At 45.3% G+C, this 22,011-nt stretch overlaps 1 protein-coding gene across 2 annotated transcripts in view; it reads left to right on the top strand.

Moving 5' to 3' along the window:
* Window positions 1-21,655, top strand: part of lrp5 (low density lipoprotein receptor-related protein 5) — a 52,437-nt gene extending 30,782 nt beyond the window's left edge. Inside the window, exons 9-24 of one of the 2 annotated variants that reach the window (XM_014124453.2) lie at window positions 7,095-7,311; window positions 7,511-7,800; window positions 8,016-8,242; window positions 8,848-9,032; window positions 12,625-12,948; window positions 13,679-13,875; window positions 14,175-14,389; window positions 16,129-16,319; window positions 17,080-17,289; window positions 17,436-17,561; window positions 17,686-17,922; window positions 18,097-18,207; window positions 18,339-18,578; window positions 18,723-18,865; window positions 19,489-19,586; window positions 19,712-21,655. In XM_014124453.2, the coding sequence (XP_013979928.1) occupies window positions 7,095-7,311; window positions 7,511-7,800; window positions 8,016-8,242; window positions 8,848-9,032; window positions 12,625-12,948; window positions 13,679-13,875; window positions 14,175-14,389; window positions 16,129-16,319; window positions 17,080-17,289; window positions 17,436-17,561; window positions 17,686-17,922; window positions 18,097-18,207; window positions 18,339-18,578; window positions 18,723-18,865; window positions 19,489-19,586; window positions 19,712-19,973 (3,273 nt within the window). In that variant the 3' untranslated portion in view covers window positions 19,974-21,655. Of the gene's footprint in view, window positions 1-7,094; window positions 7,312-7,510; window positions 7,801-8,015; window positions 8,243-8,847; window positions 9,033-12,624; window positions 12,949-13,678; window positions 13,876-14,174; window positions 14,390-16,128; window positions 16,320-17,079; window positions 17,290-17,435; window positions 17,562-17,685; window positions 17,923-18,096; window positions 18,208-18,338; window positions 18,588-18,722; window positions 18,866-19,488; window positions 19,587-19,711 lie in introns of both variants that reach the window. The other variant, XM_014124452.2, reaches the window with a different exon arrangement.
* The last annotated feature ends 356 nt before the right edge of the window (window positions 21,656-22,011 follow it).

The raw sequence follows: 22,011 nt of genomic DNA, 5'->3' as shown, positions 1-22,011 counted from the left end.
TATCTATATTTTAGTAGCCGTCTATTTCCCACCACAGACCGACGCGAGCGCTAAGACCACACTCAACGAGCTGTATAGGGCCATGAGCAAACAAGAAAATTCTCATCCAGAGGTGGCGCTCGTTGCGATTTTAATGCAGGGAAACTAAAATCCATTTTACCTCGGTTTTCACCAGCGTGTCACCTGTGCAACAACTCTAGATCAGCAATAGTCCACAAACAGAAACGCGTAACAAGGCTCGCCCTCCCTTTGGCAAATCTGGCCTAGTCAACGACACATCCGCCACGCTGACCCTAAACACAGGGATGCGTGCTTAGTCCCCTCCTGTAGTCTTTGTTCCCACGAGTGTGTGACCTTGCACGACTCCAACACCATCATTTAAGCCGATGACACACGTGGTAGGCCTGACCACCGACGATGCCGCCTATAGAGAGGTCGGTGATCTGACAGTGTGGTGCCAGAACGACAACCTCCACGTCAGCAAGACAAATGAGCTGGTAATGGGACAACAGGAAACGGAGTGCCGAGCGCGCCCCGATCCACATCAACGGGGCTGTAGTGGAGCATGTCGAGAGCTTCAAGTTCCTCACAGTAGTGAAGAAGGCATGACCACACCTCTTCCCCCTCAGTAGGCTGAAAAGATTTGGCATGGGCCCTCGGCTCCTCAAATATCTACAGGTATGGCAACTGCTTGGCATCCGACCGCAAGGCGCTACAGAGGGTAGTGCGTATGGCCCAGTACATCACTGGGGTCAAGCTCTGTCATCCAGGACCTCTATACCAAAGGAAGGCCCTAAAAATGGTCAAAGAATCTAGCCACCCAAGTTACCGACTGTTCTCTGCTACCGCACGGCAAGCCGTATGGATGCACCAAGTCTGGAACCAACAGGCCCCGAACAGCTTCTTCCCCCAAGCCATAAGACTGATAAATAGTTCATAGTGCTGAGCGATTAGTGCTTTTTCCCCCCCGGTCTGTTTTCAGTTTGATTAGTAAAAAAATCTTTCTTTTTAACATTACATGCATCATGTGGGTTGAATACTTTAATAAAACTATTTTAATAAAATGTCCATAATGGTAGGGACTGCCCATGACTATTGATCCCTTAATCAGTTATTCGTATTACCTTAAATCAATTATTTAATCATTTCTATAGAGCTACTGTCTGACGATCACTGTTTAAGTAGTATTTCAAAGTACATAACGCATACTTTCATGACTGCTGAATAACAATACCTCACAAAGCAATTGCTCTCTATGTATCCCTTGATCGCGCATTCTTCTTAGTAGGAGGCGTGAAAGAAACCAAGACCCGCCAAGTAGCTGCACAATGGACTATGGTCATTGTAGTTAATTATCACGTCTTCTGCATCACTTCATTCTTACGTTAACATGTAGAACATTGGCCTGTTGGAAACTACAACCCCTTAAGACGTTGCACAGTTCGGGCATGGATCTCTAGAGAAAATGCAGTACAATGTGCGCATTGAGCTCACAGGGATTTTTTTTTTTTTTTTTTTTTTTTTTATGAAGAAAATGGAATTTAAATAGTTGAACCGAAGTCAATCATTAGTTTAAAAAAACAAATGAACCTGTTTGGTTAATCACTCAGTCCGAGCAGCTATTTTGTTAACTATTAGTGCTATCTGCATGAACCCTCTCTGCACTAACTTTTTGACTCTTCACTTATGCTGCTGTTACTATTTTATCTATCCTGTTGCCTAGTTACTTTACCACTACCTATATGTACATATCTACCTCCATTACCTTGTACCCCTGCACATCGACTCGGTACTGGTACCCCGTGTGTGTATAGCCACGTTAGTCATTGTGTATTTATTCCTCGTTATTTTCTTTCTGCATTGTTGGGAAGGGCCCGTAAGTAAGCATTTCACTGTTAGTCTACACCGGCTCTTTACGAGTCATGTGACAAATAACATTTGATTTGTGTTCTGCATCACATTAGACTCATGTTGAGTTCCAGAGGACGGTTCCAATTATGATACTAGACATTTGAATTACAGAATTGATATTTAATTTTTCTATTTAGATACTTTGTCAACATGACACCAACTCAGAGCCACCATTTTTGTTTTTAAGATAGTCTTCACAGACCAAACGTCAACATGTATAAGCAAATAATTAAAGCATGTTGAGATTAAATATTTTACAAGAATTTGATCATATGACCAATAGTAGTCCTTTAACCAAACATTCTTTAAGTCTTCAAACAGAAGCATAACTTGGGTGACACAATTCAAATGTTATTTGAGAATATAGCATTTCTCCTCCTTTCCTGCTTATTTCCTGTGGAGGTGGTCAACCCTCAGAAGGGAGGGAGAGCAAGAGAAAGTAAAGAGGAAGGCTTGAAAAGGGAGTGGGGGGGGGGTGCATGGAACATTGTTTGGGGGGTGTAATGGAGAATTGGAGGGGGAAAGAAAAGGAGTATGGACATTCTGTTTGAATTAAGGCAGAGCTGTTCTTGGCCTTACATAGAAAACGGCAGATAAAAAGATAATATCATTTGTTGCCGAGTCGGGCCCTCAGAAGAACTGGCCAAACCTCAAGCGAAACCCTATAATATTTCAAAGCCAATGGTGAATAGGGAGGTTGTTTCGTGTGAAGCGGCCTGAGGGGGCTGTAGACGGGAGTGGGGTAATTGGTCAAATCTGGCAGGTAAAAGAGGTGGTGGGGGGGTGCTCGCTCATGTGGAGATTGAATTTGTGCAATTTTCCTAGACTTCTCCATATAATGCAGTCCACAAGGTTGTGTGTATCTTGATGGTGATACCAAAGCTGAGCCAATGATATGATGGGTAGGTATAAACACAGCAACAAACCCAGGAAAACACATCCCAGGTCCCACTACTACAAATCTATCTTTCTTCTGCAGAACACTGACTTTATAGCCAATTTTTTTTTTTAAATTAGAATAAACTAGCGCTTGACATTTTAAAGGGCCATTGGAATTATGGTCCATAATTCGGAGACTAAGTGGTAAGAAATAAATGTGTCACTCCTGATTTTGTAAATCTAGTGTAATGTGTGAGTGAAATGGCCTGTTCTGTGTTGGTCAGGCCTCAGTCATACTCAAAGAGCAGCTTTACGCTCGCTAGTAGAGACTGGTCTTTGGAGGCCATGCGGCCCGTTGTCACACTGCCCCGGCCCACAGAATTTGTATGGCATCTCAGTGACACTAAGGTGCAAATAGGATATTTAAAATCGGCTGCCATTGAAGCCTGCCAAGCAGGGACTCCCGAGTGGCGCAGTAGTCTAAGTCACTGCATCTCAGTGCTAGAGGCGTCACTACAGACCATGGTTCGATTCCAGGCTGTATCGCAACTGGCCGTGATTGGGAGTCCCATAGGGCGGCGCACAATTGGCCCAGCGTTGTTAGGGTTTGGCCGGGGTAGGCAGTCATTGTAAATAAGAATTTGTTCTTAACTAACTTGCCTAGTTAAATAAAGGTTAAATAAATAAAAAGTAACTTTCTCTGACTTGCTGATGAGACTTTCATGTTTTGTTTTCCTCTGTCAAGAAAGTTGTTTTATCATTTTGGAAAATGGAAAATATTGGAAAATATTTCTGCCATCAAAATGTATTTTCTCGGTTGCTCCTAAATCCTGTGGAATCAACATTTCTATATCTAGCATAATAAGAACCAGATCCAACTTATTTAACAAACCTTACTTGTTGTATTGCCAACGCTTTACCTTCCTTTTTTTTGTTTAGCAAAAGAATGTGTGTTTGGGTGTTGAGTCCATTTTTGTTTGTTTGCAAGATTTTTCCTTTTTTGGTGGAAATGGGAGGTCAATTCCTTCAACACTTTCTTCTCCCTGTGGCATATGTTTGAATGACCTCAGAGGCCTGCTTAGGTTTGTTCTGGGCTAATTTACCTAGGCAGCTGGCACGTTTTTAATAACACAAAAGGGTCCAGTATGCACTGGCAGCCATGCGTTTACCCGAGCCTGCTGTCTAGGGCCTCCCCTCCCCCACTCCTTCCTTCCTTTCTCCCCTCCACTCCCAGGCCAGCCCCAGAAGGAGTTAACCTGGAGAAAGTGTTGCCGCGCCGCTGGAATCCAGGGCCCAAAATTGATAAGCTGCGCACTTACACCGCTCGCCTTGCAGCGCATCAAAGGATGATGTGGAATTGTCAGGATAGGGAGGAACATGACTCCAGAGCAGTAATCCTACCTGGATTAGACTGGGGGGAAAAGGTAGAGGGGAGGATTCCTCCATTGCTGGTAAAAGTGCTGGGATTTTGGTGGTATACAAGGGTGAGCGCCTGAACAATGTCCTGTAGTCCACTGAAAGCAAAAAGGCAAGGGGAAACAAATGTTTTGAAAGGTATGCCATCCAATAACATGTCTAATTACACCAGTGGAAAGAATTCATGCCTAACTCCTAGGAAACCATGAGACAAAGATCAACCCCATCCTGTTTTCAACAACACTCCCAATATTCTGTACAGATTGTTAGAACCCGAAGTCAAAAGTCTGCTTCCAAAGCATAACTGGTCATCCATATTTTAATTGGGACAAGATAACACACTAATAAGGCCTTACAGAATAACAAATATTTACATTCCAAAGACAGGAAAAACATTTTAAATGATCCGTCTCCCTCGAACAGGGAATCATAACATTCATGGAACATGGAATACCACACACGTTGTGTGAAGCTTCCAGGAAAGTTCAGTTGAGGTATTATATCTCTGCTAGCTGGGGCTGTTATAGAAACCTGTTTGTTGAGCGTCACGTGACCCACCCTCTCCCCCACACTGTTACTGCACTTCAATACACAGTTCAACTTCAAAGACAAGTTGGAGTGAGGTGTGAAAAGAACAAAACTTTCTGGACATCTTGCTAGTTCCCCTTTAAGACTTTGCACTGTGTTTTATTGGGTGGCTTGAGTTGTGCTGAGCCCTTTTAAAGGGGCAATCTGTAGTTTCTACATCCATTTTTGGACTTATAAATTGATATGTACCCATTTGATTCTTGAAGAATATAACAAATTCCTCATGATCTTAGTTTAACTGTAATACCCCATCAGAACTTAAAATATGAGCTTGTTTTACGCCAATGTTTGATTAAAAACACTGTATAGCCTCAACATGGTTAACTATAATTTTGAATATCACTCTTTACATCCCTAGCTCTGTCTGTGAATTTGACTGCTAACATTTCTCCAGCCTCATCTCTCAGCTTTTTACTGAAACAGTGGTGGGGACAACTGAGTCACACGGTATAAATGTCCAATAAAGAATGCTGGGTGTAAAGTGAACCCAATCCACCCCTTGAGTCTGTCAGCCGTGTGGTCAGAGCAGTTTAGTGAACCGGATTATCTTCCATCTCACCTTTTTTCCACCATTTCTCTGTGGTGTCAAATTCTTTCAGTCACCCCCATAGTGTGCTGCCTGCAATGCGCCCAGTTTTTTATATTAGGAGAGGGAGGAAGTCAGTCGCTCCACCAGCTGTAGGAAGCGAGGGACTGAATTGCAGGAATGACTCAAGTGGACACCCCTCCAGGGCAACAGCCCCTGGCAGCAGCCCCAATCCTCAGCCCTAACCCAATCTCCGTCTGCACGCTCTGCACTCTGCTCCACACAGGAAGGGCTCGAGATGGGAACCACATCGTACAGGAAGTCTTTGTTTTAAGAGCTCCTTCTCGGTAAAACAATACTCCAGATTATTATGGCCGTCACCTGGCAGAATGTCTAAATACAAATCTACACGTCAGCCGGTAACTGCTGAATGGGCCTAAGTTTGTCTTAACTCGAGCAATCCAAAGTCATCTGTAAGACCACCGGATCTTAGAAGTACAAGTTGCCATTATGTTAAATACTTGCTTTGAACAGGACATAAAGGTGCACTGGTGCCTTTTGTGCTCAATTCCTAAAGGGTTTTGTGCTTGTGGACGACATCTTGTTTTCATCCAGAGCAAAAAAATGTTTAATACTGTGTCTGAACCACTTCAGTTTGTCTCCCACCAAAATGAAGACCTTGGTTGGTTGCGTGGACTGAATTACACCCACGTGAACCCACTGATACCTCCATGCAAGCTGAAATGGAAGAGGAGAAACACAGTGCTGATCTGCGTCGCGTTCGGTTTCTCCTGGAGCAGAATATGCTCACCAAGTCACGTAGTAGTGGCCGCCATAAGATGTCACACTCCAGAGTTTTCGGTCAGACGGAAATATATCCTGGAGCTGACACCAGTTTGCGGGAAAAAAAAAAATGGCTCTATTTTCAGAGGCACAGTTTTGTGTAATGGTAATGCCGGGTAGTCTAGGATTTGTGTCGAGTGTAATTGCAGTCTTTTCTGAAATAAGCACAGTTCACTTCCCAGGAAGGAACACTCGGTTTCAGTTCTCTCTTTCTGCACCTTAAAAGACCGACGCATGCTTTGGCACCACTCCCTACATCAGTTTACTTCATTTTCTTCCCTCTCTGAAATGCAACACTTGTGACAGGAATCCTATACTGTCCCATTTTTAAACGTGATACAAATAAGGATTTATTTGTGCCGTCTCCCACAGATATTGTTCCTAGATGGAGATATTCAGTCATGCTCCATGGTTAATGGTAATCTATGAAAATCAATAGTTTGTCTGTTTGCAGTTATGTATTGACTTCTCTTGGTTTGAAATGTCTCCATGATTTGGCTTTAATACACGCAGCAGGAACATCTTGAAATTAGTACGCACTTGGTGAACTCAACAAATATTATGTGAGGGGTCACTGTCAGTGCAATGTATCCAGTTGTGTCGGTAACCTGGTTTTTATTGTTTTTTTTATTATTTACCCAAGGTTATCAAGTACTAGATTGCGTAACTCTTATTGATGCCCACAGCAGCTATGGGGTGTGAGTGGATGCTTGTCTAACAGAACAAGAGCCTGAGGATGAATCAAACTCTGTTGCTCATACTTGGCAGACTTAGGATGCTTATTAGTTGCCAGTTCCTACCATTTTGCCCTTGAGCAAAGCACCCTACTGCGCCAGGTGTGCTGAAATAAAACTTTATTTTCATACATGGCATAGGCTACTGCTTGGGTTGCCCATTTTACGGTTAAACCCTCGTACTTGCTCTCCCTCAGGTGATTGACGTGGACGGCTCCAACAGGGTGACCCTGCTGGAGGACAAGCTTCCCCACATCTTTGGCTTCACGCTGCTGGGCGACTACATCTACTGGACGGACTGGCAGAGACGGAGCATCGAGAGGGTCCACAAGACCGACGCCATCCGAGAGATAATCATCGATCAGCTGCCTGACCTTATGGGTCTCAAGGCCACCAGAGTCACAGAGACCTCCGGTAGGAGACAGAATGTTCATGTTTCACATGAGGATGTACACAGCTGTTTTAGTAGAAGTAGTATACAATAATTACGAATACTCATGTAAATGTTTTCTAATTTTCATGTATGGATATCCACAACTAGCAACACTTGAAGAGAACAGAACTCCCTGTCTACTGCAGAGAAACTGACAGTGTCTGCCTCTCTCTCCTAAAGGCACGAACGGCTGTGCGGAAGACAACGGCGGATGCAGCCACCTGTGTTTCCACCGGCCCCAAGGCCTGCGCTGTGCCTGTCCCATGGGCCTGGAGCTGCTCAGTGACATGAGGACGTGCGTGGTGCCCGAGGCTTTCCTGCTCTTCACCAACCGGGCTGACATCCGCTCCATCTCCCTCGGGACCAACTCCAACGACGTGGCCATCCCCCTCACCGGGGTCAAGGAGGCCTCCGCCCTCGACTTTGACGTCTCTGAGAACAGGATCTACTGGACTGACGTTAGCACCAAGGTGAGGATGACTGCTTTTCTCCCATTCTATTCTAGTCATTGCTAATTTTAGAATTTCCATGTATAATTTTGGGGGTTTGTTTTCTGTCGTTTTGGGTTGAATTAGCCACCGGGTGTTTATTTGTTCAGGCTCCAGGCTTTTTAAATTCCTATTGAGCTCTGTGCCTGACTGTTGTACAAGTGTCTGACCCTACTCCCCCTGTTCTGCCTCCCCAGACCATCAGCAGGGCCTTCATGAACGGCAGCTCTGTGGAGCATGTGATAGAGTTTGGCCTGGACTACCCAGAGGGCATGGCAGTGGACTGGATGGGCAGGAACGTGTACTGGGCCGACACAGGGACCAACCGCATCGAGGTGGCCCGGCTGGACGGACAGTACCGGCAGGTCCTGGTGTGTAAGGACCTGGACAACCCTCGCTCCCTGGCCCTCGACCCCGCCAACGGGTAAGACTGACTGAGATTCGTCCCATCTGCATGACGTACCTCGCATGTCTGACTGACCTTAGCCTGGTCGCTGATCTGCTTGTGAGGTCTTCCAAACTTCGAGCGCGTCACCGTGACCACAGGAGTGGGAAAAACCGTACAAACAGCTCTGAAGCCAGGCTAGACTGTCTCTTCACCAGTACTGATAGAGCTGTCTGGCTGGGTGAATCCCCTCTCAGGCAGTGAGTGTAATGAGAGGTTGCGTCAGTGGCACAGCACTGTGGCTAGTCCTCCGTGTGAGGAGTTTTAGTCGACACTCTTGTGCCAACATGCCCTGGCTTCTACATGTCACTCTGCAGTATGAAGTCATATCCTGGAGCTGTCAAAAGTCATTCCTGTGGCTTCTGATACATTTTTACCACGTAGCTTCACCCATCGGCATTGTTTCCTCTCTCAAATACAGCACTGAGTTATTCCACAGTGATAGTCCCCTTACTTGGGGCCGTGGCCACTTTTACCAATTTACTAGTTCATATTGAATTAGTTTAAGAATGCAGACATGGTCTTGGCTGGCATCAAGTGTTTGGTGGGTTGTAAAAAGCAGCTCTTTGTCTGTCTCTCCTCAGTTACATGTACTGGACTGAGTGGGGAGGCAAGCCCAGGATCGCCAGGGCCCACATGGATGGCAGCAACATAGTGACCCTAGTGGACAAAGTGGGCAGAGCAAACGGCCTCACCATCGACTACATTGACCAGAGACTGTACTGGACCGACCTGGACACCTGCATGATAGAGTCAACCAACATGCAAGGTAAACGCATACTGTAGTCAATCTCTTTTCCAACCACTAATGTTAATGACGACAGCACATGATATGGCAGCAGGTACTCTAGTGGTGAAGAGCGTTGGGCCAGTAACTGAAAGGTCGCTGATTTGAATCACCGAGCCAACTAGGTGAAAAATACGCTGATGTGCTCTTGAGCAAGGCACTTAATCCTAATTACTCTTGTACAGTGCCTTCAGAAAGTATTCAGACCCCTTGACTTTTTTTCACATTTTGTTACGTTACTTATTCACTTATTCAATCTACACGCAATACCCCCATGACAAAGCAAAAACTGTTTTTTAGAAGAAAAAAAAATGTTAAAATAAATATCACATTTACATAAGTATTCAGACCCTTTACTCTTTGTTGAATCACCTTTGGCAGCGGTTACAGCAGTCTTCTTGGGTATGTCGGTACAAGCTTGGACATCTGTATTTGGGGAGTTTCTCACATTCTTCTCTGCAGATCCTCAAGCTCTGTCAGGTTGGATGGGGAGCGTTGCTGAACAGCTATTTTCAGGTCTCCAGATGTTTCATCGGGTTCAAGTCCGAGCTCTGGCTGGGCCACTTAAGGACATTCAGAGACTTGTCTCGAAGCCACTCCTGCGTTGTCTTGGCTGTGTGCTTAGGGCCATTGTCCTGTTGGAAGGTGGACCTTCACCCCAGTCTGAAGTCCTGAGCACTCTGGAGCAGGTTTTCAAGGATCTCGCTGTAATTTGCTCCCTTCATCTTTGCCTCGATCCAGACTAGTCTCCTACTCCCTGCTGCTGAAAAACATCCCCACATCATGATGCTGCCACTACGCTTCACCGTAGGGATGTTCTCAGGTTTCCTCCAGACGTGACGCTCGGCATTCAGGCTGAAGAGTTCAATATAATCAGACCAGATAATCTTGTTTCTTGTTGTCTGAGTATTTGGGTGCCATTTGGCAAACTCCAAGCAGGCTGTCGTGCCTTTTACTGAGGAGTGGCTTACGTCTGGCCACTCTACCATCAAGACCTTATTGGTGGAGTGCTGCAGAGATGGTTGTCCTTCTGGAATGTTCTCCCATATCTACAGAGGAACTCTGCAGGTCTGTCAGAGTGACCATCAGGTTCTTGGGCCTTGGTCTGGAAGGTGACCATCTCCCCCGATTGCTCAGTTTGGCCGGGCGGCAAGCTCTAGGAAGAGTCTTGATGGTTCCAAACTTCTTCCATTTAAGAATGATGGAGGCCACTGTGTTCTTGGCAACCTTCAATGCAGAATAAATGTTTTGGTACCCTTCCCCAGATCTGTGCCTCGACACAATCCTGTCTCGGAGGTCCCCTGACAATTCCTTCGACCTCATGGCTTGGTTTTTGCTCTGAAATGCACTGTCAACTGTGGGACCTTTATAGAGACAGGTGTGTGCCTTTCAAAATCATGTCATAAGGTGAATGCACCAATTTGTAAGTCGCTCTGGATAAGAGCGTCTGCTAAATGACTTAAATGTTAATGTCCAATCAATTGAATTTACCACAGGTGGACTCCAATCAAGTTGTAGAAACATCTCAAGGATGATCAATGGAAACAGGATGCACCTGAGCTCAATTCTGAGTCTCAGCAAAGGGACACACCTACCCATTCAAGGGTTTTTTATTTATTTTTACTATTTTCTACATTGTATAATAATAGTGAAGACATCAAAATGATAAAATAACGCATGGAACCATGTAGTAACCCCAAAGTGTTAAACAAATCAAAATATTTTAGATTTGTCAAAGTAGCCACCCTTTCCCTTGATGACAGCATTGCACACGCTTGGCATTTTCTCAACCAGCTTCATGAGGAATACTTTTCCAACAGTCTTGAAGGAGATCCCACATGCTGAGCCCTTGTTGGCTGCTTTTCCTTCACTTTGCAGTCCAACTCATCCCAAACCATCTCAATTGGGTTGAGGTCGGTTGATTGTGGAGGCCAGGTCATCTGATGCAGCACTCCATCACTCTCCTTACACAGCCTGGAGGTGTGTTGGGTCATTGTCTTGTTGAAAAACAAATGATAGTCCCACTAAGCACAAACCAGATGGGATGGCGTATGGCTGCAGAATGTTGTGGTAGCCATGCTGGTTAAGTGTGCTTTGAATTCTAAATAAATCAGACCGTGTCACCAGCAAAGCACCATCACACCACCTCCTCCATGCTTCACGGTGGGAACCACACCTGTGTAGATCATCCGTTCACCTACTCTGCGTCTCACAAAGACATGGCGGTTGGAACCAAAAATCTCACATTTGTACTTATCAGAACAAAGTACAGATTTCTACCGGTATTTTATCCATTGCTCATGTTTCTTGGTCCAAAAAAGTATCTTCTTCTTATTGGTGTTTTTTTGTTGTGGTTTCTTTGTTGCAATTTGACCCTGAAGACCTGATTTCACGCAATCTTCTCTGAACAGTTGATGTTGATGTGTCTGTTACTTGAACTCTGAAGCATTTATTTGGGCTGCAATCTGAGGTGCAGTTAACTCTAATGAATGTATCCTCTGCAGCAGAGAACTCTGAGTCTTCCTTTCCTGTGGTGGCCCTCATGAAAGCCAGTTTCATCATAGCTCTTGATGGTTTTTGCTACTGCACGAAGTTCTTGACATTTTTCGTATTGACTGACCTTCATGTCTTAAAGTAATGATGGACTGTCGTTTCTCTTTGCTTATTTGAGCTGTTCTTGCCATAATATGGACTTGGTCTTTTACCAAATAGAGCTATCTTCTGTATACCACCCCTACGTTGTCACGACACAACTGATTGGCTCAAACGCATTCAGAAGGAAAGAAATTCCACAAATGAACTTTTAACAAGGCACACCTGTTAATTGAAATGCCTTACAGGTGACTACCTCATGAAGCTGGTTGAGTGAATGCCAACAGTGTGCAAAGCTGTCAAGGCAAAGGGTGTCTACTTGGAAGAATCGAAAATATATTTTGCTTTGTTTAACTCTTTGGTTACTACATGATTCCATATGTTATTTCGTAGTTTTGATGTCTTCACTATTATTCTACAATGTAGAAAATAGTGAAAAATAAAGGAACCCTTGAATAAGTAGGTGTCCAAACTTTTGACTGGTACTGTATGTAAATAAGATTTCAGTTTATCTTTAATACTCGTGCAAAAAAATTCTACAAACCTGTTTTCGCTTTGTCATTATGGGGTATTCTGTGTAGATTGCAGAGTAATTATATAATCCATTTTAGAATGAGGCTGTAAAGTTACTGTGGGAAAAATCGAGGGGTCTGAACACTTTCCGACAGCACTGTAAGTCGCTCTGAATAAGAGCGTCTACTAAAATGACTCCAATGTAAATGATGAGCGTATTACCCTATCTATCATGTTTCTGTGGTTGACAGAAATATCGATCTTCATTTAGCCCAGATACTCTCCTTTTTTCCTAGTCACTCTTTTTCATCCCCCTCTGCTGTTTGATTAATGATACATGGTGTATATTGATGATATACTTGTTTTCATATTACTGTACAATATTACTTTCATATTGCTATGGTTTAAAACCATACCCTCAGCTATACATTTTCATTAGTCCACATTGATAATGATATATTTCCCCCAGGTCTGCAGAGGGAGATAGTGGCTGATGACCTCCCACACCCGTTTGGTCTGACCCAGTACCGGGATTATATCTACTGGACAGACTGGAACCTGCGCAGCATCGAGCGGGCAGACAAGCGCAGCGGCCTCAACCGTACCATGGTCCAGGGACACCTGGAGTACGTCATGGACATCCTGGTCTTCCACTCCTCCCGCCAGGACGGTGCCAACGACTGCTCCCAAAACAACGGCAACTGTGCCCACCTGTGCCTGGCGTCGCCCGCCGGCGCCCAGTGCCGCTGTGCCTCCCACTACACCCTGGATTCCAACGGCAGGAACTGCAGCTGTGAGTTGAGAAAAGGGGAGCGTGCGGGCTCTTGGCTGGGGGTTGTTTTGGTTTAATAAACAAAATGTAGTTTTGTTCAGTGTTGTATTGAACAGTCATAGTTTGTGTATTTGGGGGAGGAGAGTGATTTATTTTGGGTTAAAGCTCCTTGAACGTCTAAATCTAGATCGAAGTATGTAGAAATTAGAATGGACCTATACCTTTTCAAATAACTTCCCTCTCGCTGGCCCGCAAATTGCTTTTGACAACCAAATAACCCCCCCCCCCCCCCAAAATGTGTGGTCCTCCACAGAATTTTTAAAAATCCCGATATTGCCCTCGATCCCTCCGCCCACAGTAGATGGATGTATTGTCTAAATCAAACGCAGGTCTGTCTACAGCCCTCGGCCATGCAAAACCCCAAACACATGTCTGTCTGAATCATGCCATGAGCAAACCTCAGACTTTCACTGAGGCCTGATGTGGACACAAGTGTTAGAAAGGAGGTTGCTGTGCACATATCCCAGCTTGAGCATTCCTCTGCACTTGGCAGGGGATGAAGGCTCTGTCGTTCTACATGAGTCTGTTTTTCTTTCTTACTGTTGCATACTTCCCTGGCCTCTGGGGTTCACTGATTACTGCATTCTAGTAAGCTGATTACAGTCATGGAGAGGTTGGTAGGAGAAGGGGAAAGAGATTTGTTTGGATTGCGCCTGCTGACCTCTGCCCCCCCCCTCCGCTCTCTCTCTAGCCCCCTCCAGCTTCCTCCTGTTCAGCCAGAAGGCCTCCATCAGCCGCATGGTTCTGGGGGAGCAGAGCCCCGACATCATCCTGCCCATCCACGTCCTCCGCACCGTCCGGGCCATCAGCTATGACCCCCTGGACCACCTGGTCTACTGGGTGGACGGACGGCAGAACATCAGGAGGGCCCGCGACGACGGAACACAAGTGAGAGCATTAACAGGACCACAGGCCAGAATGTTAACCTGCTTGTACCAACAGCACATTTTTAAGTTACTATGTTATGTGATTTCCAACACACTATGCTGATCACCTTCCAGTTGACATATAGAGCAGGCTACTGTATCAAGGCAATGACAGAGTTATAGCACTTAATTTGATTGACATCAGTACAGCCATCAGCCACAAATGAATTTGTATGACCACTGGAAATAACTTTGACAGTGTGAAACCGTTGTAGGCCCCTTTCTCTGATGTGTATCGGTTTCTCCTTTCTCCTGTTCCAGTCATCAGTGGTGGTGTCCACCACTTCCACCCACCAGCAGCAGCCTGACAAGCAGCCCCATGACCTGAGCCTGGACCCCTACAGCCGTACTGTCTACTGGACTTGTGAGGCCACCAACACCATCAACCTCCAGCGCCTAGACGGAGATGCTGTGGGCGTGGTGCTGAGGGACGAACACGACAAACCCAGAGCCATCGTTGTCAATGCAGAGAAAGGGTGAGAGGGGAGGGTGGAGTCATGGCGGAGGAGTAGAGGGTATCATGGTGGAGACTGGATAAAACAAAATACTGCTTCATACTGTCACACTGGTTGAGGCAACTGTGAAGATGGAGGCAGACTGACTCAATAACTGCATTTAGAGATGGCAACATTTCTATTTGAAATCTACCCCATAAGTGGTGGACTTGGGAATGGAAAACAGGGGGAACTCACTCGAAAGCTTTTGAAAATATACAGGACTTCCAAAATATATCAGGGACAGGGTGTGGCACGCCTCCAAGCAGCCGAGTAATTAGTGGGTGATCAGGTGTTTAGTGATGTGGTGTTGACAATTTGACTTGGATGCTCTGTGGAGCTCTGTTTATTTTCCTTCCATAGGGCAGGGAAAGAACCACAGCCCTAAGTAAGTACGAGGCTGAGATGACGGGCCATGTGTGCAGCAGATGGTTGTGTATATTGTGCTCTGCTGCCTGAGCTTCTCTCCTCACCTCTAGCCTAGTGGAGCAGTGGTATGGTCAGGCCCTGGCAAGCTGCGCTGTAATTGTGATGCCCATTGTTCATGCGGCTGCCCTCAATGTTAGCTTCTATTTTGGGCTCTTTGTGGCTTGGCCTGGATGTGACAGAGGGGACTTATTCCATAGGAGTAACCCAACGTCAAAGAAGTAAACAAATCAACATGAGACCTGTTTATTATCTCAACGAGCGTGGCCAGAAAGGAACAAATTTCAAACTTATGGCAACCAGCTGACAATTTTGAGAATTTGACATGGTCTTGTATGTTAGGGAATCAAATGCAACTTTCAAATGTCTCTCTTTGGACCTGGAAAGCAGTAGATAAACATTGAAGATATTTGGCTCAGTAAAGGTTACAGGCAGGTTGAGAATCTGTCAGGATTAATTTTTCTCCCACTTTCCCTTGAGAAGTGACAGCTTCCAGATTTACTCAAAGCATTCTGGTTTTACATTAATACGTCAACTGATTATGCTCACAGACTGCCATTTAACAATTGTTCCCTTGAAGAGGCAGAACCAAATTACAAACAGATGAGCGTTTGAGCAATAGCGTTTATTTCTCCAAGTCTTCTCAGTCCAACAAGTGTTAGGGAGGTTCTTATCAGAGCTGATAGAACCTGGCGTGAGACATAACAAACAAGGGAAGGCCCACACAGACAGACAATAGCTTCTACTCCTCCAGGCTTTCAGGGAGAGGGAGAGGGGGGCTAACTGAACAGCCCTGAGCTCCAGTCTACACCCAGCATAGTACAGGGTGAAGGAGAGCCCTGCCCTGCCCACCCATCAAAACACATACCACAATATTATACTATCCATCATCATCTCTGGCTGATTTCAATTGTTTTGTCACTTAATTTAAAAAAATGTACATTTATTTAACTAGGCAAGTCAGTTAAGAACCAATTCTAATTTTCAATGATGACCTAGGAACAGTGGGTTAACTGCCTTGTTCAGGGGCAGAATGACAGATTTTTACCTTGTCAGCTCTGGGATTCGATCTTGCAACCTTTCAGTTACTAGTCCAACGCTCTAACAACTAGGCTACCTGCTGCCCCAATGTGATGTGATAACCTTGATAGATACTGTATATTAACGTACATCTAAAGTACTGTACACAGTTGGGGGTTTAGGGTAAGGCTCGACACAGATCAAATGTCTGGCAGTATGCTTTTGTTTTGGTCGTTTTAGTTTTCTAACCTCGGACCGGCTCATGTCTCCTATAGGTACATGTATTTCACCACCATGCAGGATCGCTCTGCTAAGATCGAGGGAGCGTCTCTGGACGGGACGGAGCGGGAGTCTCTGTTCACCACGGGTCTGATCCGGCCTGTAGCCCTGGCCCTGGACAACAAGCTGGGAAAACTGTTCTGGGTGGACGCTGACCTGAAACGCATCGAGAGCAGTGACCTCACTGGTGAGTCCCAGGGCTAAAGAACAAACATTCTAGATCCAGAGCACCAGCACATCTAAACACTGTTCAATAGTCACTGAAGTACACAGCAATACTACAGAAAATCACACGGAATGTTCCTCCAGTCCAAACACAGTTTGTGGTCAAATAGGGGGGAGCTGAGTTTGATCATAGGAAAATAGTAGGTAATCAGAACGGATGTGGGCCTTTTTTAAATGTAATCCTTGGTCCCTCCTAGTCCCTCCCTCACACGAGCAGAGACATCAAGGTTGTCTGGTTAAGCTCTATCATTGTCAGACAGCTGCTAGCCAAGGCCTTGTGATCCTTTCCGGTCCTGGTGCAGAGAGAAAGGTTTGATGTCTGCCTGGTGGCTGATGAGCTCACCTTTATCTGACTGTGCACATACATGTTTAGCTTCACTCCCCCTGCCTGGCCTCTGAAGTCTGGAATGGATACGAACAAGCACCCAGACCGATTTATCCAGGCCATTTATGCACCATCGAAGACTGTCGAGTTATACAAGAGTGTATCTTTACTTTGGCAGACCATGTTTGGTCAGAGATATTGAATATTATTCAAATAAACTTGTTTTAGTGATGGCGTCTGAAGTTGTTACCTATATTTGGTATGATAAAGGTTTCAGTTTCTAAAGTAAGCCCTAAGGGTCTGGAAAGTAAATAAGTTTGGGAGAATGCACGGTCTTTGATTAGGATAGTGTATACGACCCTGCTTCTGATGAGGTCATTTCTTTTCCTCCTCCCAGGAGCCAATCGGATCGTCCTCCAGGACTCAAACATCCTGCAGCCCATGGGTCTGACGGTGCTGGGAGAGCACCTGTACTGGATCGACAGACAGCAGCAGATGATCGAGCGGGTGGACAAGCTGACCGGGGAGAAGAGGACCCGCATCCAGGGTCGCATCTCCTACCTCACCAGCATCCACGCTGTGGAAGACATGGACCCTACCGAGTTTGGTAAGGCAACAGGACCCTTTGTTTAGTCACTTCCGTTGCCACAGTTTGTAACAGTACCTTTGCATATGTAGTACAGCAGAGTTCTGTTGAGTTCTTTCCAGTGGCCAAGCTAACCATCCACGTCTTCTCCTTCCTCTCCTCCAAAGCTTCTCATCCCTGTTCCCGTGACAACGGAGGCTGCTCACACATCTGCATCGCCAAAGGAGACGGGACGCCTCGCTGCTCCTGTCCCATGCACCTGGTCCTGCTGCCCAACCTGCTCGTCTGTGGAGGTACAGCACAGCGGCTGCTTTAACAAATCCAATAAGGCTTTGATTGAACCATATCAGGTGCGTTATTCCTCCACCAGGTGTTTTGCTGTGAATCTTAACGTCCTCTGCTCCTCTACCACCTCAGAGCCGCCCACCTGTTCCACAGAGCAGTTCACCTGTGCCACAGGCGACATCGACTGCATCCCCATGGCGTGGCGCTGTGACGGCTTCGCTGAGTGTGACGATAACAGTGACGAGGAGAAGTGCCCAGTGTGCTCGGCCTTCCAGTTCCAGTGTGACAAGGGCCAGTGTGTGGATGCTCAGCTACGCTGTAACGGCGAGGCAGACTGCACAGACAACTCCGACGAACAGGACTGTGACAGTACGCTCACTCAACTCAGACTTTGTGCACTACATATTGACACTGGGCCAGTTTAGTAAACATGGACTAATGTGGTTGGGATTTAGACTGGGAGCAACAGCGACTTTGTTGTGTGGATTGTGATGATAAACCATGCCTCGTCTTGTAACGATGACTTTGCTCTGCTCTCCTCAGCTATCTGCCTGCCCAACCAGTTCCGCTGTAACAACAAGCAGTGCATCCTGAAGAAACAGCAGTGTGACTCCTACAGCGACTGTGCTGACAACTCTGACGAGCTCTTCTGTGGTGCGTTTAACTTCACTCGCTGTCACAGAATTGTCAGTTCAGAATTTACACATACCTGTATTTTGTCATTTTGCTCAGAATTGACAGCGATCCGTTAAATGTATAGTAATGTCTTTGCCTGTCTGTCGTAGAATTCCTCACCCCCTCGTCAAACGACATTCACTCATCTCACACCAGCACCATAGGCCCTGTCATTGGCATCATCCTGTCAGTGTTTGTGATGGGAGGGATGTACTTTTTGTGCCAGCGGGTCGTGTGCCGCCGTTACAAAGGTCCCAACGGAGCTTTCCCCCACGAGTACATCAGTGGCACCCCCCACGTACCCCTCAACTTCATCGCCCCTAGCAGCTCACAGAACGGAACCTTCACAGGTAAAGAAGGTCAGCTATTACACAACACTGAAAACTGCAGGTCAATTGGATGAGCGTGTAGAGATCGCCTGTACTGTGACAGGATCGTTTTTACGTGCTGAAGCAGGTAGTTGTTCTGACGGACGGTGTTTTGTTGTTTCTTAGGTATCTCGTGTGGGAAGTCTATCATGAGTTCTGTTAGTCTGATGGGGAGCAGCAGTAGTGGGACTCCGCTCTACGACAGGAACCATGTGACAGGGGCCTCCTCCAGCAGCTCATCCAGCGCCAAGGGAGCCTTCTATCCACAGGTATGTACCCACCTTCTCCACCCTCTTTTACCTGCACGTAGGGGACCCACCTTCTCCACCCTCTTTTACCTGCACGTAGGGGACCCACCTTCTCCGCCCTCTTTTACCTGCACGTAGGGGACCCACCTTCTCCGCCCTCTTTTACCTGCACGTAGGGGACCCACCTTCTCCGCCCTCTTTTACCTGCACGTAGGGGACCCACCTTCTCCGCCCTCTTTTACCTGCACGTAGGGGACCCACCTTCTCCGCCCTCTTTTACCTGCACGTAGGGGACCCACCTTCTCCGCCCTCTTTTACCTGCACGTAGGGGACCCACCTTCTCCGCCCTCTTTTACCTGCACGTAGGGGACCCACCTTCTCCGCCCTCTTTTACCTGCACGTAGGGGACCCACCTTCTCCGCCCTCTTTTACCTGCACGTAGGGGACCCACCTTCTCCGCCCTCTTTTACCTGCACGTAGGGGACCCACCTTCTCCGCCCTCTTTTACCTGCACGTAGGGGACCCACCTCGTCTGTCCTCTCCGAGTTGGCTTTCATACATAATTCCCAAACTGAAGAAAAGTAAAAGTTCAATTACAAATGGACAATGGTTAAAGATATGCATTTTATTCTCTGTATTTGCAGATGCTCAACCCTCCTCCCTCTCCAGCCACTGATCGCTCCCTGTATAACGCAGACGTCTTCTACTCCTCTAACAGTCCCTCCACCACCAGGTCTTACAGGTAAGAGATGAGGCACACTTGATCAGTTTCTCTTTTTGCATTATGCTACACTCAACTTTGTTTTATTTCACAACAGGTGCCAATTTACAATGTTGTCTTCTCTCCTCCATGCTTGCTCCTGAAAGGCCTTATCTAATGCGAGGTGTGGCACCCCCCACCACCCCCTGCAGCACTGACGTCTGTGACAGCGACTACACCACAAGTCGCTGGAAGAGCAACAAGTACTACATGGACCTGAACTCAGACTCTGACCCATACCCTCCTCCCCCCACCCCCCGGAGCCAGTACCTATCAGCAGAGGAGAGCTGCCCCCCTTCTCCATCCACAGAGCGCAGTTACTTCCACCTCTGTCCCCCGCCCCCCTCACCCTGCACTGACTCTTCATGACACCCGGGGAAATAGCCATGTCTGTAAATAATTTTAAATATGAACAAATTAGATACTTCTATTTTATTCATTTCCACTGATTGCCATGGGTTAAAGTGGGGATGGGATGGAATAGGGCCAGATCGAGTGTGAAATTGTTGTACAGTGTGAATTGTATCACTTGTCTTTATCTTTCATGTTGCCCACCCTCGTTTCAGATGGAGTATCGTCCTAATTTAGAGAATACCTTCAATTTGACTCCATTCTATTGGCCTTTGTTTTTTCAGCGAAATACTTTAGAACTTCCTTCAAACAACAGATACCTATTTACGGTGACATTTTTAACAAGCGGACACCAATATTGGTTTGAGGAAGTACTCTATTAAAAAAAAAGATTAAACTGGTAATGTGGCCAGCCAAAAGGAAAAAAAAAATAATAATTATATTGTAAATATTTGTAATTAAGTAAATAATAATTGTTTTCATAACAGCCATCATATGTTCTTATTAATGATTTTATCTGTGATTTGAAATTGTCCCAAGCATATGTTTATTTTACAATATACCAAAAGTGTGTTTGCTGCTACTGTACATATATACTGAGTTATAAAAACACTTTAAAAAAAAGCACCCAACCAAACAATTACAATTTGCATATTAAGACTGACAATAGATCATGAAGCTATTTGACTGTTTTTAATTATTTGTCTAGCAACATTGCAATTGTTTTTTTGTTGTTGTGTAGAACAGTATACACATGTGCATTTGTGAAATTGTGTTCATTGTTTTGAAGGAGTCTGTATGAAATAACTCATAAGAATGGCTTCATTGATGCCAGTTGTCACCCAGAAATGACAAGGCTAGACACAACCTTTTAACTCTCTCGTGAATCTCTTCACTTTATCATTAAACTGATATGCCATGTCAGTGTGCTCTAATTACAAATGACATATTAGACTGTTCCTTTAAAAAAAAAATAATAATATTTAAGATGCCAGTATGGTTGGTATTTCAGCTTTTGTCAATGAGTTTTTAGTAAAGAAAAAGCTGTTCCATCATCCTTTTCTCTAAACAATTTTACTATCCTCACATACCTTTCGATTTATTTCTATAGATTGAATTTCATCAGTGGTGAATATCATGCACCTGTAAATTCATGGCTCCATTATATGGTCTTGTTTTGAAGGTCCATGTGTATGCTCTGCAAGCTGTCAGTTGCCAAATTGAGCACTTACTTAAAAATGAACTATCCAACCAGTTATGAAATGTGAACAGTGAATGTAAAATGACTGTGGGACGTGCAGAGGGAAATGTATATTCAATTCATACCTCTTTTAAAGCTTCTTTCCAAGCTTTTTCTCAGTCATTTGGATATTTGTGTATAGGCATTTAACAATGGCGCTGCCATAAGAAGTGAAATTAAATAATGTTCAACGTTAGTGCTATGATATAGTGTCAGGCCTCCATCTTTATGTTGAACACCTCTGGCTTCTACCAGAGAGGTTGTTTAGGTTCCTCAGACCTCCACAACATGCTGCCATGTTGCTGGATAGGGAAAACTTCAGCTGTACTTCATTGTGCCAGTATATAGATGCTCCCCGAACAAACTCTGTTTTGTGTTTTAAATGCCTTGTGTAATTTACACTTGTGACAATTTTTGTATCAAAAGCATTTTTATATAATAAAGGTTATATTTTAAGGAATACTTGTGTGCCTAATCTTTTAAATTAGTGGTGTCATTGTTTTGTATAGTCACATGAAATGTGATATTAATTTCCATGTTGGTGAGCCAAATGGAGTTCACATTGCTGTTGAGATGGTACTACTGGACTGGTCATTCAGCACAGCCAGAAGAGGACTGGCCACCTGTCAGCCTGGTTCCTCTAGGTTTCTTCCTAGGTTCCTGCCTTTCTAGGGTTTTTTTCCTGGCCGCTGTGCTTCTGCATTGCTTGCTCTTTGTGGTTTTAGGCTGGGTATCTGTATGGATATTTTGTGATAATTGATGATGTAAAAAGGGCTTAATACAATACATTTGATGAATGACTCGTAGCTAAATGCT

The sequence above is a fragment of the Salmo salar genome, chromosome ssa10 (genome assembly GCF_905237065.1).
Source record: "Salmo salar chromosome ssa10, Ssal_v3.1, whole genome shotgun sequence".
Lineage (NCBI taxonomy): Eukaryota > Metazoa > Chordata > Actinopteri > Salmoniformes > Salmonidae > Salmo > Salmo salar.
The sequence above is the reverse complement of the archived record's forward strand: the minus strand, read 5'-3'. Positions and strand labels throughout refer to the sequence as shown.